This window comes from Echinops telfairi, unplaced genomic scaffold, assembly GCF_000313985.2.
Source record: "Echinops telfairi isolate 266 unplaced genomic scaffold, ASM31398v2 ScPeMD7_7468;HRSCAF=8506_0, whole genome shotgun sequence".
In the NCBI taxonomy this organism is placed as follows: domain Eukaryota; kingdom Metazoa; phylum Chordata; class Mammalia; order Afrosoricida; family Tenrecidae; genus Echinops; species Echinops telfairi.
The window spans coordinates 23,337,238-23,353,358 of NW_022111369.1; the positions used below are offsets into that span (position 1 = coordinate 23,337,238).

Sequence of the window (16,121 nt, forward strand, 5' to 3'; positions counted from 1 at the left end):
AAGCATCTTTAAAGCCTTTAGACCTTTAAATTTACTGTTTTCTAGATTATATACTAAAATTATTTTGTCCTAAGAGGAACAAAATTTCATTTGATACAACCACTTTTGTTAACCTGCCGTTCAAAGTGCCTAATAATTTATTTCAGGACGCCTGGTAGTGCAGTGGTCATGCACTGAGTCGCTAAGCTACCTGCAAGGTCAGCAGTTTGCAACCACTTCCTGTTCCGCAGGAGAAAGATGAGGCTTCCTGTTCCCATCTCAGAACTCACAGAGATAGTTCTGCCTTTTCCTATAAGGTTGCTGAGTCAAAATTGACACAATAGGAGTGAGTTTGAGCTTTTACTAAATTATTTCAATCTATCATTCATTATTATAGTAATGGATTTCTCACAGCTTTAATTTTATAGTGGTAAGAAAAAATGCGGGAGGCAAAAATTGACTTGTTTTTTTTTTTCAAAATTAATTCCTCCTAGGTCTTGAACTATACTATAAAAAAGTCTGAGGAACAAGAAACACAGATATGCCACACTAGTAACAGAAATAACAAAGAAGCTTATGAAAACTATGTATTTTCTCTATGATTCCTGAATTTGTAAAGTATTGTTTAAGAATCAATCTATTGCAATACCCAACTGACCTACCTTTCACCTTAAAGTTGCATAGTACAAATCACCTTGCTAATCTGGCACAGTTCAAGATAATGCCAATGAAGAAAAACCAACTTCCTGCTACTTTCAGCCAGAATAAGCAAATAAGTCTGATCTAATAGCAAGCTCCAGGGAACTTATCCACCTACAGTTGAAATACCAGAACAAGAACCAGAATTTCTATTGCAAAAAGGGAACTTGGAAATCACCCATGAGCTCTTTTTATAGTCTAGAAAATTAAGACCCAGAAGTTTAGTAATGTGTTCCTATTTATACAATCATTTATTAATAGGCTATCTATTTCCTAATCAGATAATTAAAGAAATAGCTATTGTAAAGGCTACCCATATAATTCAAATGTAACATAATTAACAGGGGTGGCATTGTTGCTAGCTGCCACCAAGTCAACTCTACTCATGGCGACCCTGTGTGTGCAGAGTGGAACTGCTGCAGGGGGACTTCAAGCCTGGCATCTTTCTATCAGATGGCCAGGTCTCTGGGTGGGTTCAAAACACACACACTTAATGGTGGAGCAACTAGCTGTTTTTGTCACCCAGTGACTCTGGTTAACAGACTTATTAGATATCAAAGTATTTCTTTTATAGTAACTCAAATAACCTAACTTAAACAATGACCCAATTTGATTTGAATAAAATAGAAAAATGTATTTGAGATGGAAAATATACTATTATCCACCTCATTTCCCTAAGAGAACAGAATGTTTCACTGTCCAGGTGTACTACTCTTATAATCACTTCTAACTGTGGCAAAATACACTTCCGAAATCTTTCCCAGGCTAAAAGGCAAATAAAAAATATCTTTCACCATTCTATATTCATCACATACCCAGAATGTAGCAAGTTTGTTTCTCCATAAAGTAGAATCAAAAGGCAACATATTTTCTTTATAATATAACCCAAATTAGATTCAATATAAATAATTTAAAAATGTTACCCAAAAGCCATACTAAGCAGGTATTTTATTTATATTTTTAAATCATGGACATATAACAATAATATTTAAAGGGGGATAATCATAAAATAAAATTGCTATGGATTTTCATCCAAAACAAAAAATGAGCTTTTGCTTATATTTTCCTTTTGGACAGTCTTTGTAGAGATGAATAAAGCTTGACAGAACTAGCAATCACCCAGCATTTCTACCAGGGCTTCTGTCCCTTCAGGATGGATCCCTTTCTGAGAACGTGTTTTTCCAAATCACAAACACTGAATCAGAATCCATATTTTAACAAAACCCCCAGATGATTCTTCTTTTTTGTTTTTGTTTTTTCTAGATGATTCTTAATGTAGAATCACCTGGGGGACCCCTCAGACTCACTCAGGGGGCCTATTAAATTCATCTGCGGATCTGTAACACTCTTGCTCAAATGCAGATTCCCTACAACTGGGGTAAAAATGCAAATTCTCAGCAGGGAGTCAAGCTGGAATTGACTGGTTCAAAGCCCTAGTTTCTCAAGCACTTGAATTATGGAGTTCAGGGGAAAATATTGAAATTATCATCAAATGCCAAAGAACCAACAAATTTGTCTTGGAAGAAGCACAGCCAGGATGCTCCTTAGTAACAAAGATGGTAAGATTTGGTCTCAAGTACTTTGGACATGGTATCAGGAGGGAAAAGTCCCTGGAAAGGATGATCACACTTAGGGTTGAGGATCATCTAAAAAGGGGAAGACCCTCAACAAGGTGAACTGACATAGTGTCTGCATCAGGGGGCTTAAACATAACAATTGTGAGGATGGTGTCGGACTGGGGCAGTGTTTTGTTCTTTTGTTCTGAGAATTGCTATGATTTGATGGCACCTAACAACAGTATGAGAGTAAGGTACAGAATGGAAATTTTCAAAAATTTTCCCCTGGAAAGAAGTTTTAAAATTGTTAACATTACTAGTAGTTTTAAAACCATTGGGTTCTGGAGAGAAAGAGAGAATGAAACACAATTTTTAGTGTCTATTTCTCTGTATTTTAATTTTCTTATCACATACATTCAAGTATGTATAGCTTTAAATATAAAAAGAATGAGAATCAAATTCTTTTTTTCTCATAAAGAAAGCCTGTACTTTAGCCATACTTTATAATTTTTCCTTTCTCAAAGAATAAACAAGGTTTCTTTTAAGAACACAATTCTGGCTTTGGGTGGGTGGGGATACACAAGAAATCATATTGTTTTATTCAATGTCTGGATTTTTGGAAGCTCTTCTATAATTTCCAAAAGATCAAAATGTCTAAGATTCTGGTAACTGATTTAAATTTAAATTGATACTCATCTAGACCAACACATATAATTTACCCTGTACAAATCCTTTAACTATAAATTCCTAGAGCAGCAATTGCTATTCCCACATACCCTTTGACCCATGATGGGCTCCAAGAAATAAGCCAAATACATTGGTTGTACTTTATTCCTCCCTTAAAGACTCAATAAAGTTAATTCATGGAATATTGAAATGTTCTAGAGGGAAATTCCATATTTGTTTAAATATAGAAAGTAATTTTTATACTCATCAAAAGCCATGACTCCCTTAAAAGTCTCCATAACCAGCTGGTAAAATAATCAAGTGACCTTCCTAGTGGCCTAAAGACTCACATTTAATCAATCACTTACCCTCCATTACTTCTTTCTCTTCTCCTTCCCCCCAGCCACCATGGTTCTAACTATATATATAAAATTACATATATATTTGTAATGTAGTGAATGTGGCTCTTCTAGCAATGCCCTCTGTTACTCCAGCGAATGACCCTCTTTTTCTTAGTGGTTCTGGCTAAAAAAAGTGGGAAAACTACTTGACTGGATTATGTGATTTGGCTAGGACTGTTAACAGGGTTCATTGTGGTTGCCAACCTGCTGGGCATAAAATAACCATCTCACTAGTAGAGAGAATGAATGGCCAGAAGTGGTGTGTTTCCTTTGGAACCCAAATTCTCTGCCCACTGAACCTTCATGATCCCGGAGACAGCTGTAAAACTAGAGGAACAGCATCAGCAGAACCAGGAGCCAGAGCATGAGAGAGTGGTGGAATTCCCAGCCCATGAGCGATCACCATTCTAACTATGTGGTTATATATTTCATAAAAATCAGCAGAAACCTGTTGAAATGGAATTCTTGGCCCTATGTCTAGAAATAGTGGTACTACACAGGAATATATTTACTTTTCTTTTACATGCACTTCAAGTTATTTCAATATAGGTCATATATTGGTATGCTCAAAATGCCTGATATAAAAAAATGTTGCCTGTTTATCATGGAAACAAACATAAGTTTAAAAGACGACAGTTCAGAAAATCAAACCTCAATTGTGTACATTTAATTTTTTGCCCTATACAATAAATAAGAAAGGATGAAAATAATGTACTATCCAGAATATAGACCATGAGTCTTGCCTTATAGTAAGGACTCGTAGGCTGTCCCATAGAAAAGCTTTAGAACATCTTAACATTCCCTGAAACCATATACACAATTTTATGAGTACATTGACAGGCACATATGACTGTTTATGCGGAAACCATTCAAAGCTTTCACCATTCTCATTGTACTTTTATGTGCAGCAATGGCAGCAGAAACTGCTTCATAGCACCATGAATCAAGCTCACACAAATACATTACTAAGAGATATTCTCTTCTGAGTGAAACAAAAAAGTAATTTACCTTTGCAGAGTCATAGTCAAAGAACCTGTACATCCCTTAATCTTGTTCTGGGCTTCCAGATGAGTCATTCCATGAGCACTTATTCCATCGATGCTGAGAACCACATCACCTATTCTTACATTTGCCTGTGATGCCTTGCCGCCATCTTTGAGCTGTAATAAATACATTTAGTTAGGAGTGTCACTCATTAAAAAATAATAAACACTAAGGATAAATTTTACTTTCCCTATACCCCCCAAAATGTTATTAACATTATATTAGAAAAGGGATTACAAGGACTTAGGGAGAAAGAAAACTTGCTTAACATTCAGATGATATTGCATATTTCTTTTCTTTTTTTTAATACATGAGTAAAATGCATACTGCATTTAACAAGATAGAACTCTACACAACAAGAATAACTGATTTCTCCTGTATGCAAATATTCACTAACAACAGACAATAAGATTCTTATACTATACTATTTCAAGTTATTTTTTAAAATAGAAAGTGCTTTTCAAAATATACATTTACAATTTCTGAACAACCTCCAACCATTACTAACAACAATGAACTATTTTGTACAGGAGAAATATTTTAAGTGAAAACATTTTATTGGTTTGCTTCAAAAGAATATGCCAATTTTCTAGCAATGATCAGAAGATGTCTGAACAATGGCACCATGAAGTAATAGGTCAGTTTATTTTTTAACTATGGCGATGTGGTTAAGCACCAGGAGCTGTGTAGAGTTAACACAGTGTATCTTGGTTTTACATTTTACAAAATGAACCTGTAAAATTCCTCTAAAGGACCTAATGTCGGGGGTTTAAGTGGAAAGAAAATGTTTTGAGAATGATGTACAAATGCGCTTTACACAATTGATGTGTGTATGGATTGCAATAACAGTTGTATGAGCCCCTAATAAAATGTTTTTAAAAAAAAATTCCTCTAAAACTGACTCTTGTTTTGGGTATTTATTTTCTTTAGCTCCTTATTGGCCCCTTAAAAATAATTTTTTAAAGAAAGTTTCCCTAGTAAACACTTCATTTCTTAAACTTTCCTGATATTTCCAGGCTTTTCCACCCTTAATTCACAATCTTTCTTTCCATGATCAGTGTGGGGGGGGGGGAAGTCCATGGATTTAAATAATTTAGCTTGATTTGCTTCAAATTTCATGTCAATTTCAACTCCTATCGCCCCCATAAGACATTACACAGCTTTCCCCTGTGGGTTTCCAAAGCTGTAAATCTTCACAGAAGCGGAAAGCCTCATCTTTCTCCTGAATATCAGATAGCTTGTTAAAATTGCTGCCCCTGTGGTTAGCACGCCCAATCCATACCGCACTAGGGCTCCTTTAAAAAAAAAAAAAAGTTGTAAATTCTAGAAAAGATTGATGGCAACAAATATGCTTGATACAATTGATGTATAGATTGTTATAAGAATTGTAAGAGACCTTAGTAAAATGATATTTTAATAAAAAAGGGTAAACAACAAAACTACAATGGAAAAAAAGCTAATGAAGTTTTCATAGATATCTAAAAATTATGAAACAAGTACAAATTGAAAGAAACAGTCTAATACTAGTGACAGGCTGTTGCTGGAAGATAGGTGACAGCAATTCAAAAATGAAAAAAAATTAGTATTCTTGTAATACTTAAGATTTTAGAGACCAATTATTAAAATTAATTTAGATTTTTTAAAATCAACTAATAACTGAGTACAATATAGCAAATACCATGCTTATCACATGTTCAGTTAGGTTCTAATTAACATCAATGGTCAAATTGTTTCCTTAAAAATAATAAAGTATAGTATTTTGGACTCTAAAATCAAGTAAGTACTACTGATTGCTAGATTCACCAAGGCAAGGGACATTTCCTCGTCTCTGTGTCCTTGGACTACTAAACTCAAGACTAGCAGTTCAGACATACCAGTTGCTCCTCAGAAGAAATATGAGGCTATTATATGCTCCCATAAAGCTTAACCTTTTCTCAATCAAGTAGAAGAGAACCAAATCCGCATCACCATCCACTTTCACCTACTTAAAACTGTCATATGCACTCCTTTCCATCTGCAGGTTTTTTGAGCTAAGTTAGACTTTCTTAGGTTTTTTGACATGAAAAAGATTTCCCTTCATAACTTTATATCCAGACTTCACAGTCACATGGTAGCCTGAACAATTTCAATATGTAGTACAACAGGACTTGTAACAAAGTAACATTATTGAACATTCCTATTATTGTGAATTGTGAGCTGCTATGAAAGACTGTAAGGTTATCTTTTATTGGCATAAATCACTTATTCCTCTGCGTTTACAAATCTAAATAGCTTCCATTTGTCTGTAGTAATAATTTTCTGTCATCAGTATGTCTTATGCATATTATATGGCAACCATAAGGATATCTGTGTTTTTATAAATTCACACTGTGTAGGAAGGAAGCACTCTCGGGAGACCCCTGGGTCACACTCAATATGAATCAAATCAATCACAAGCATATGCTTCTCCTTTGATTTTTAGAAGCATTTTTTAGTGTTATTGGCCAATTTTCCTTAGACTTCATTGCAGCTGTTATGCCTTTTAAACATATTAATTTGTGGTCTCACTTAAGTTTTAAGTGCACATGACTACTTATGTTGGAACTACATCCTAGCACAGTTTTTGTTTATCTCTGTAGAACTAATGGATAATTTAAGAGACTAGGATCTTCTGGCATTTATTTGAGTGAAGAGAAAGATAATATCCATAAGGGGGGGGTATTTGTACACTATAACTAAAGGAAAGGAAGACAATGAGAAGAACATAAGAGTTACAGGCAGAAAAATTAAACACTTTATATAACAATCCTTCCATATCAGTAAATGGAAAAATAATCAACCAGTGGATACCTAAGTAGATGTGCAAATTAAAGAGATATGGATAGGCAAATGGGGCTACAATCATGAGCATATATAGGCTTGGCAGAAGATATTTCTACATATGATTTTGTATATCCTGTTAAACATATCAATGCATACAGCAGAATAAACAGATGGCACAGTTATGAAAACTTCTTTGTCATAACCAAGCACCTTGAAGGAATGAGTGACAGGCTTGGAGAGTTCACCTGGGTAAATTAGCATAACATATTTCTCAAAGGCAATATTCTACATCCTAGTGCAGTTAAGTGGTGAATTGGGTCTTAAAAGCTAGGAACAATCATCTATTTAAGATGCAACTGGTCTTCCCCATCTAGAACAAAGAAGAATGAAGAAAATCAAAGACTCATAGAAACCATCAATCTAAGGCAGTAATGGACCACATCACCACAGCCTCAACTACCCTGTAACCAGAAGAGCGAGGTGGTGCCTTGACAATCACTACTGACCATTCTGACAGGGACAATGGCATGTCCTGAACAGAAGAAGAAAAATACATAAAACTTGAGTCATAAAAAAGACCAGACTTAGTAGTCTGATAAAGACTCGGGATACCCCCAAGGCTGTGGCCCTTAGAGATCTTTCAAACATGCTATACAACTCCCGTTTATTTGCCTTCCTCTCCCGCCACAACCCAACCCCGAGGGTCCTCTAGTAGCCAAAGGGTAACAATCCTGAGGACTGTGTTCCTCAGTACAATTAATCCTGAGAGATCCAAACAAAATTCAGAAGGAAGGAAGGGATGGGAAAGATGGACAAAAGGACACTAGGAACCCAGGGAAGAGGTAAGAAGAGTGTTATTATATTGAGGGAATTTACAACTTATATTAAGAAACAAAATGTCACAAAATTGTTCATTGGAAAACAAATTTGTTCTGTTAACTTGCACCCAAACTACAATTTAAGAAGGAAAAGAAAAAAGACTATCTTTACTAGGCCTCCCCAGTAACTTAGAAAAGAATCTAATATCAATTAACTATGTACTAAGTCTAGAAATCATTTCTAGAGATAGCTGTGTACTAATGCTTTTATCTGCAATTATGGATTACAAAATTTCTCTTGAGAAGGAAATCTGGGTTTTTAAGTAACAGATGAGAGGAACTTTATGTGTGGGAGTTGGCGGTGGGAGGATGGAAAAAGGTAGCAGTCATCTAACTCCTCCCAGCTGATCTGGACTAGGAAATTCCCCAGAGAGAGTATTTGTGCCGGTCATATTAGGCTCCCCTGACGTACATTTTTACTGTCTGAGAAATTAATGACCCAGAAAAAGTAATTAGTATGATTTACTGAGCACAGGCAGTAAGGCATTTAGGAAGCCATTTATAGGGTCACGATGAGTGAGAACTGACCCTATGGCCATTGGTTTGCTTTTTAATTACTCTTCAGCACTAGAAGGTAGTTTTAATGTTTTACAGTTGGGAAAACAGTTTCAAAGTGGTTAAAAAACTTGCCTATGTCCACACAGCAAGTGAGAACACAATACTGAGCCCAAGCTTTGAAGTTAGGCAAACATGAGTCTATATTCATGATGTTATCTATTAGTTGTGTTACCTGAATTCATTTGGTCTCCTTAAGCCTCACGTATCGCTCCTTAAGAGGTGATTATAATTCTACTTGCCTTGCAGAACTATTGAGATTAACTAAAACATCAGCACAGATCATATACCAAACAAAAAATAAGCAAACCCACTGCTATCGTTGAAAAAGAGGAAGGTGCTCAACAAGATGGATTGACACTGTTTGCAACAATGGGCACAAATATAAGAACAATTGTAAAGATGGCACAGGACTGGGCAGTGTTTCCTTCTGTTACAGTCAGGGTTGCTAAGAGTCAGAAGTGACTTGATGGCACCCGACAACAACAAAAACAACTGCTATCAAGTCTACTCTGACTCAAAGCAATCATACAGAATGGAGTAGAACTGCTCACTACGGTTTTTGAGTCTGTCAATCTTTATAGGCTCAGACTATCTCATCTTTCTCCCTGAGGGCTCCTAATGGATTTTAACTGCTGACCTTGCAGTAAGCAGCCGAACATGCAACCCAGGACACCATTAGGACTCCTAAGAGAGACATTAACACATATAGTAAATGTTCACTATTAATTTGTTGTATATTATTACACTACACCATCAAGTCATAGAAGCTGGAAGATATTTCCAGAACTTGCAAGGAGAGAAAATGTTTCAAACTGGCTGATCAGACCAACCTTTGGCTCTTTCTTTCATTACCAAAAGGCCAACATGCCTCCTTCACATGGTCTCTTTCTTCTGCCTTGTTTAGTCTAAATTTCTCCCTCAGCAACAGAGCTTGATATGCCATCGATTTAGAAGCCAAGTTCACAGTGCCCTCCGTACCACTATCTGAGTCTGTTGTTCCCACAAAAGCTAGGTGTACCACAATACAGAGGCTCACACATATTAAATCATGTACCTAAAAAAAGGTTATGCTGAATTCCTACAACCCTGGGACTTGTGACTGTGACCTTATTTGAAAACAGGTTCTTTCTTAAAGATGTGCTCAATTAAGTCAATAAAATCATACAGGAGTAGAGTAGGAGAAAAGAATGGAGACAGAATCCCCCAGAAGGATTTAAAGGACGATGTGTTTAAATGCCAATTAATGTCTGTAGCTAGCACAGGCTGAAAACAACATTGATCTCCCCCTCGAGCAGACAACAAGACGGTCCGGCCCTCCTGACACCCTGAACCGGGACTCCTAACATCCAGAACTGTTAGCGAATATATTTCTGTTCTTCAAAATCAACCACTTTGTGGTACTTGGTTATTACTACTCTAGGAAACTAAAACAGAATCCAAAGGATAAAAACCTAATAAGATGACATTGGTGAAGAAGTCTTGATTAGGGGTCAGGGAATGGAAGGAATGAAAAGAAAAACCGGAGAACACAGCAAGGGTTAAAAAGGAATACAGACACAGAAGGCAGCACAGGGAACCAAGATCATAAGAGACTAGGTCAAGGGAAAGCCCACCTGCTGGCAAGCTAAATCCAGGCAGTGCATACCTCTGGGTGTGTTGGACATCCCTGGACACATCCACAAAACAATATTTAAATTGAACAAAACATCAATATAACCAACTAATTATGGGAGAAGATCTTACATTTTTACTTTGGATGAGAAAAATAACATAAAATGACTATAATTAGTTATCTATAATTTAGGGGCAATTATCTCACAGTACTACTTATGAGTGTCATTAAACATATCATTAACTTAATTGTAATCAAATAAAATGTATAACTAACTCCAAAAAATGCTTATCTAGCCTCTATAAAAATGTTTGCTTCCAGCAGTTTTTCTTCCAACTTATTTTTAAAAAGACAGCACTAACTACATCTTTATAAAAGTGTATTAGAAATAAAATATTAATTTAGAAAAGGATCACTAAATTGCAATAAGTAGGAAATGTACCCCATCCACAAATAAATATACTGTTTGGGGTTCATAAAAAGATAGATATCTGTAAGAAATGCTTTTAAAAATAGAGTAAGAAATCATTTTAGAGCTTTCCTTTTTAAAGGAACTCATTGTTAGATATAATTTTAAATAAGTCTAACTGCCAAAGATTTCTCTTTAAATTATCTAGTACACTAAAAACTCACTGCCATCAAATCAACTCTGTCTCACAGTTACCCTATAGGATAAGACAGGAATGCCCCTCGGGGTTCCTGAGACAGTAACTGTTTATGGGAGTAGGTAGCCACATCTTTCTCCCACAGAGCAGCCAGTGGACTTGAACTGCTGATCTTGTGGTTAGCAGGTCAGCTTGGAACCACTACACTACCAGGTGACCTACTAGAGCCATCTTTGTCTATTGATCTGTAAAGAGACAAGATGCTTAGCCATAATAGAGACTTCAACATTGTCTTAGGATTCTTTAATGAAATGTACCCTGCTGAATCATGGGAAGTACTCAACTTAAGCACATGGAAACTTCTTATTTCAGTCATCCCTTGAAAATAAGCTGGTAATTAGAACCCTCAGAAAAGTGGTACCAGCAATAGAAATAATTCATTTAAAATACATATACCCAAGTATATCATAAAAATTAGCTATTTAATAGTCAGATATACAGAGATAGAATTGTTTATGCTAGTTAAAAAGTAATGTACTTTGGTTATGATCTTATAATGCATTATGGGTAACAAGTAGGAAGCATGTACCTATGTGCCACTACAAATGTGCAAGTTGTCAACTTTCTGCATATTTTCAACAAATATGGAATGCAAGGAAACCCCTGACCCTAGCACGATGGGTATGACAAGAATGCCAACAGACTTAGTAAACGTTAAAAAAGGGACCATATAAATATAACAGAAACACTGACAGAAATTCCCCATATCCAAAATCATGGGAACTAAGTCATGGGAACATGAAAGCTGTTGTTTTCCTGTTGGGGTTGTTACCAAGATTTGGAGACAAACGCTAATAAAGTTATACTGGCCTAACAGAACAACCCTTTCTTTGAATCAGAGATGAGCAATAAATTTAACAACAAAAAAAGTATTCTTAAAAATCATCTCATTAACGAGCAAGTTTAATTTTGTTTTAAATGTATTTTCTAGTACCTTATCATCCTAATACAGTGGTTCTCAACTTTCCTAATGCCACAACTCTTTAATACAGTTCCTCATGTTGACCCCCAACCGTAAAATGTTTTTGTTGCTACTTCATGACTGTAATTTTGCTACTGTTATGAATCGTCACATAAATATCTAATATGCAGGATGTAGTTTCATTGTTACAAAATGAACATCATTAAACCATAGTGATTAATCACAAAACAATATGTAATTATATATTGTGAAATATTTATTTCTAATTACAAATAAATGAAATTTTGTCTTGAAGCATGGTGTAGCATGGGTAAATTTTCAGCCAGGTACACATAGGTGGGTGTATCTGCATGCGGGTGGACCCACCTGGAGACAGATAAAGGAGCAGTGTCTCGGTTCCTAAGACCATCGGAAATATGGGTTTTGTGTTTTTTGGTGGCCTTAAACAACCCCAGTGAAAGGGTTGTTCAACCCTCCACAAGGGTTGCAACCCACAGGTTGAGAACCGCTGTCCTAATAGAATAAAAACTTTGGGCCCAGACATCTGAGCCTATGACTAAATATTTCTGACTACGTATCATCGTTCATACACTTCCAAGTACAAGATAAATCTAACTTGTTACACTTCTTGCAAAGAATGTATAAGCAGTGATAGATATCAGACCTGTGATAAAGAACTCACATTTCCCTTGTGTTTAATCACCCACAAATATCAGGAATAAACAAAATCCTGGTAGAGTGTTCAGCCACCAGTGGGGCTAGGAATATAAGAAGAAATTTAGAAAACTGCTGTTTGTTTTTCAAACATAACCTACAAAGCCCATTTCAAATTCCAATTTGTTTACTATCATGCTGGTAGCTCATTAATCTATGCTAAACAATTAACATGTTAATAATTAACATTGTTCTGTCTTGGACTATTTGTTATTACATATTGCTATACCTACTGTTCACTTCTCAACTATCTAGTTATCTGACACTTCACATTTGCGACAACAGTGAAAAATCTACTTTCTGATTATTTTGCCCACAGATGACATGGAAGTAACAAATGCTGAGGTGTGAAGCCAGAGTTAACACTGGTTAAGGTTATATGTCAACTGGACTGAGCCATGATTATCATGGCAGATATGCAATAATGTAATTTTCCAGTTATGTAATGATGCAGCCATTCTCCGATAGTGATCAGATATGATTATCCTCCATTTCACATACCAACCTGGTCTTTGGACCCTAACCATATTCATAAGTGAGGAGTGGGTATAGTCTGCAAAAGCTACCAGTTACATTTAAATCGCTAGCCTCGGGCTTGGATATCTAATGTAAGCAATGGTTTTTAAAATTAGAGGTTATTTTAGATCATTTTAAACCACCTTTTTTTTTTTTAATTACATGATTTGGCTTCTCTCTGTGGGTACGGTTGTAAAATCCTGAAGTATGTGACCAGTGGTTAGTTTAACTCTGAGCCCAATTTTCTGGCTTATATGTCAAACTGTAATCAATTTTACTCAAAAGTTAGAAAACATGTCTTATCAACTGGACAACCCCTTACAGAAGGGTCATGGGGAGGAGACGAGCCAGTCAGGGTGCACTATAGCACTGAGGAAACATACAACTTTCCTCTACTTCTTAAATGATCCCCCCTCCCTCCACCCACTATCATGATCCCAATTCTACCTTACAAATTCGGCTAGACCAGAACATGTACATGGGTGCAGATAAGAGCTGGAAACACAGGCAATCTAGGACAGATAAACCCCTCAGGACCAATATTGAGAGTAGCGATACCAGGAGGGTAAGGGAAAGGTGGGGGGCGAGAGGGGAAACCAGTCACAATGGTTGACATATAATCCCCTCCCAGGGGGATGGACAACAGAAAAATGCGTGAAGAGAGACATTGGTCAGTATAAGACAGGAAAAAATAATAATAATTTCTAAATTATCAAGGGTTCAGGAGGAAGGGAGGGAAGGAGGGTGGTGAAAAACGAGAAGCCGATACCAAGGGCTCAAGCAGAAAGAAAATGTTTTTAAAATGATGGCAACAAAGGTACAAATGTGCTTGACACAATGGATGGATGTATGGATTGTGATAAAAGTTGTACGAGCCTCCAATAAGATGATTTTTAAAAAAGAGTTGAATGAGCCCCCTATAAAAAATTTTTTTAAAAGAAAGAAGGAAAGCATGTCTTATGTGGTAGCAAATGAGAATAATGTCTCAAAGTATACATATATATCATGCCTTAAAAAATCCAAAGGCAGTCAGAGGGTGATGACTTTGTGCTTTTTGAGATGTAGTCACTAGGCCACCTAGGTCAAACGTGGGGCTTCTCCCATTGCTGTTCCAGTTGTCTAACTGTACTTCCTATGATGAGCCCTTTCCTACTGAAACATCATTTTACCTGCTGTACTCATATCCTAGTCAAATAGAAACATGTCTTCTTAAACTGCCATTATCTATTATGATGCCAGGGAGTACGTTCATCAGTACACAATTAAGCCCAGAGATTTAAGGTCAGTTGTAGCTCAAGTGTGCATACCAAAAACAAAAACTCACTGCCATCAAGTTGATGAAAAAATGTGAAAGTGTGGTGGTTTTAAAAAAATACTTCACCCACATAAATCTCAAATATCAAACATACCTTCAAACTATAAATAAATCAGCATTTCTACATAGTCCATTATAGAATACAGGAAAATAGAAATATCACAGATTGAAGAGTCAGCCAACTTCACATAAATTAAGAATAGATTAACAATAACACATGCATCTCTCAACTCTCTCTACCCACTAAATTCTGTTTGATGATGAACTAAATCCTCTTAAATTCTATGCAAACTGCATGAGAACATGTGTGTATTTTTCATTGAGTGGCTTCATAGCTTTCTCCAGATTTTCAAAAACATCTCTGACCAAAAAATGTTCAGAATGAATGATTTAGTGAAACGTTAGCACAATATCTCAACATGTGGTTCCTAAACCACCAGTGCTGGGCTCAAGGACGGAGAAATTCACAGAACCTTCAAAACTTGCAAGGTAAACATATTTCAAAATAGACGTTCCATTAGCTCAAGAGGATTTAAAAACTCTTTAAAAGTAATGATTATTTAAAAATAATAATAATTTATAAATTATCAAGGGTTCATGAGAGAGGGTAGGGGAAAAAATGAAGAGCTGATACCACGAGCTCAAATAGAAAATGTTTTTAAAACAATGATGGCAACATATGTACAAATGTGCTTGGCACAACGGATGGATGGATGGTGGTAAGAGCAGTAAGAGCCCCCAATAAAATGATAAAAAAAAGAATTTATTTAAAGTGCTATAAAAGTATGCTAAGCATCATGTGTTGTCAGGTAATACATGTAGCTTAAAATACAAAATCTCAATTTTTTAAAATTTCTACATCTTCAAATCAAAGTCCTTAACATTTAATAAAGCCATTTCAAACCTACCTATCGAGATCTCAGAAAAAAGGCCTGGCGATGTGTTTTCACGGGGTCACAGCCATGAGAAAGGTACAAAGGAGCAGGCATAGTTCTCTCCCTCGTGTACTGCTGTAGAATACTTCACTGCCACCTGTACAGACAACTCTCCATAAAGTGGTGGCTGGTGCTGTTGTTAGGTGCCATCCAGTTGAGTCTCACCCACAGGACCCCATGTCCTGCCCGGTCTGGTACTAGTCTCACAATTATTGTTATGTTTGAGCCCACTGTTACAGCCACTCTGTCGATACACACAGGGGCACCATAAAGCAGCACTCCTCACTCGATCTGTTGTAACCTATAATGAAAAATTACTGAGGTGGGGTGGCCAGGAGCAGCTCAGGGGTGGGAACTGTTAAGTGTACAAAATATAGGTGCAACCTTTTTATTATCAGATTAAATAAACATAAAAATTACCCTGTCACACTGTAAACTTTCTAAATAGTTTCCATTTCTGTATTCATTTCATCTCAAATTGACAACCAAGTCTGTAGGTCTGCAGACCACACTCCCAGCAGCACTGTGAGGGTCCACCTTCTCGTCAATGCCTAGAACATAAATTTCTCAATAGGCTCATGGTGCAGAGATTGTAATATGCACTTAACAAATAAAACATAATTGCTGAAATGATGAGTTGCTGAAACAAAATTATTTAATGAATAGACCATTTTTATTAATATAAACATACAAACATCTTTTATTCTTTCAGCTCTTATACAACATACGAAGTGGTATGTAATACTGGGCATTTACTTTGGAAAATGTGTAGGATTTTTCTTTAGCAACTGTGTCTAACAGGGTGTATTAGTCTGGGTACTTTGGAGAAACAAATCCACAGCAACTCATGTATAAGAGA

At 36.2% G+C, this 16,121-nt stretch overlaps 1 protein-coding gene across 1 annotated transcript in view; it reads right to left on the minus strand.

The window, feature by feature from the left end:
* Positions 1–16,121, minus strand: part of PDLIM5 (PDZ and LIM domain 5) — a 223,385-nt gene that overhangs the window by 152,468 nt on the left and 54,796 nt on the right. Inside the window, exon 3 of the mRNA XM_045284331.1 lies at positions 4,310–4,461. Within this exon, the coding sequence (XP_045140266.1) occupies positions 4,310–4,461 (152 nt within the window). The remainder of the gene's footprint in view (positions 1–4,309; positions 4,462–16,121) is intronic.